Here is a 1997-nt window from a genome sequence, read left to right on the forward strand (position 1 = left end):
CTCTACCAAAGGCCTGATCGAAAGGTAGTATTCTAAACCAATCAAAGCGTGTCATGAAAGAACCGAATAAAATAAGGATTTGTGGGATATCAAAGTAGAGCAATACGACAGTCTCAATATGAGTTTCGCTGCAAAATACTACCTTTGAGACAGACATTTCTTAGAAATCTTCCAAGATTACAAAGTTGACTCAAAATTTCTGAAAACAAAAAGATACTAAAATGTAATCTAATTTTAATTAGATTGACTGGATATTATTATATATCTATTGAGATAGTGATACATACGTTCTGGACATTATACATCTATTGAAATAGAGATACATACCTTCTAAACATTATACATCTATTGAGATAGTGATACATACCTTTTAGACATTATACATCTATTGAGATAGTGATAAATACCTTCTAGACATTATACATCTATTGAGATAGTGATACATACCTTCTAGACATTATACATCTATTGAGATAGTGATAAATACCTTCTAGACATTATACATCTACTGAGATAGAAATACATACCTTCTAGACATTATACATCTATTGAGATAGAGATACAGACCTTCTAGACATTATACATCGATTGAGATAGAGATACATACCTTCTGTACATTATACATCTATTGAGATAGAGATACATACCTTCTAGACATTATACATCTATTGTGATAGAGATACACACCTTCTAGACATTATACATCGATTGAGATAGAGATACATACCTTCTAGACATTATACATCTATTGAGATAGAGATACATACCTTCTGTACATTATACATCTATTGAGATAGAGATACATACCTTCTAGACATTATAATCTATTGAGATAGAGATACATATCTTCTAGACATTATACATCTATTGAGATAGTGATACATACCTTCTAGACATTATACATCTATTGAAATAAAGATACATACCTTCTAGACATTATACATCTATTGAAATTGAGATACATACCTTCTGGACATTATACATCTATTGAGATAGTGATACATACCTTCTAGACATTATACATCTATTGAGATAGAGATAAATACCTTCTAAACATTATACGTCTATTGAAATAGAGATATTTCTTGAAAAGATTTTACCAATAAGAGAGATACATACCTTTTGGACATAATGCATGGTAAAAATAAAAACCACTTGAGCTATTAAACATAGCGATCAACACAAACATCGACACCATCGAAACATAAACTTTGAAAGAACCCATTTAGTCAGATTTTCAATTGAATTGACACAAGATTTCCATGTAACAGTATTTATAGTTATTTAGTGCTACACCTGCATAACAGTTGTTAATCTTATTCCTTTCCATTTTAACAGAAAAGAGAAAATAAGTTTATGCGCTGAATTTTTTTCTATTAAGATCAGAACATCTGGCATCTGGAGCTTTTTCACACCTGAAATAGAAAATCATATTATACAGTTTTTTTCACGAGTGGTAAACATAGAACCAACTAGTATAGTTAGTATAACATCTGACATCTGGAGCTTCTTTACACCTGAACTAGAAAACAACAAATCATTAAATACAGTACTTTCATATAGTAAAGGAGTCCAGATATCATCAAGATACCGACTACAAAAGTTTCGACAACTAGGTTGAACACTTAAAGCACCGTTGTAGATCTTTATGCCGGGAATAAGATCATTAGGTTAATTATTCATTCTCGGATACCGTTATTATCCAAAATAAAAAAAGGTGAAAAAGGGATACCCTTTTGACCCCAATGGCTCTTTAAAGGTTCATTCTCAAATACCTTTATTATGCAAAATAAAAAAGGTGAAAAAGGGATACCCTTTTGACCCCAATGGCTATTTAAGGGTTCATTCTAGAATACCGTTATTATGCAAAATAAAAGATAGTGGACCACAGCCATATACGCCCGCCACGGCATGCGGATGGTAAATTGCAAGTGCAATAACGGTCGAAAAAAGCTCAAATTTAAACTTGATCTTCGTTTTATGAATATGTATACACC

The 1997-nt window shown here is 31.4% G+C and overlaps 1 protein-coding gene across 1 annotated transcript in view; it reads right to left on the bottom strand.

The window, feature by feature from the left end:
• The window catches only part of LOTGIDRAFT_160112 (hypothetical protein), a gene marked incomplete at both ends in the record, with an annotated part of 8839 nt that extends 7614 nt beyond the window's left edge, over window positions 1-1225 (bottom strand). Inside the window, 2 exons of the mRNA XM_009054992.1 lie at window positions 143-199; window positions 1120-1225. Of these exons, the coding sequence (XP_009053240.1) occupies window positions 143-199; window positions 1120-1225 (163 nt within the window). The remainder of the gene's footprint in view (window positions 1-142; window positions 200-1119) is intronic.
• Between the last annotated feature and the right edge of the window lie 772 nt (window positions 1226-1997).

This window comes from Lottia gigantea, assembly GCF_000327385.1.
Source record: "Lottia gigantea unplaced genomic scaffold LOTGIsca_23, whole genome shotgun sequence".
Classification (NCBI taxonomy): domain Eukaryota; kingdom Metazoa; phylum Mollusca; class Gastropoda; family Lottiidae; genus Lottia; species Lottia gigantea.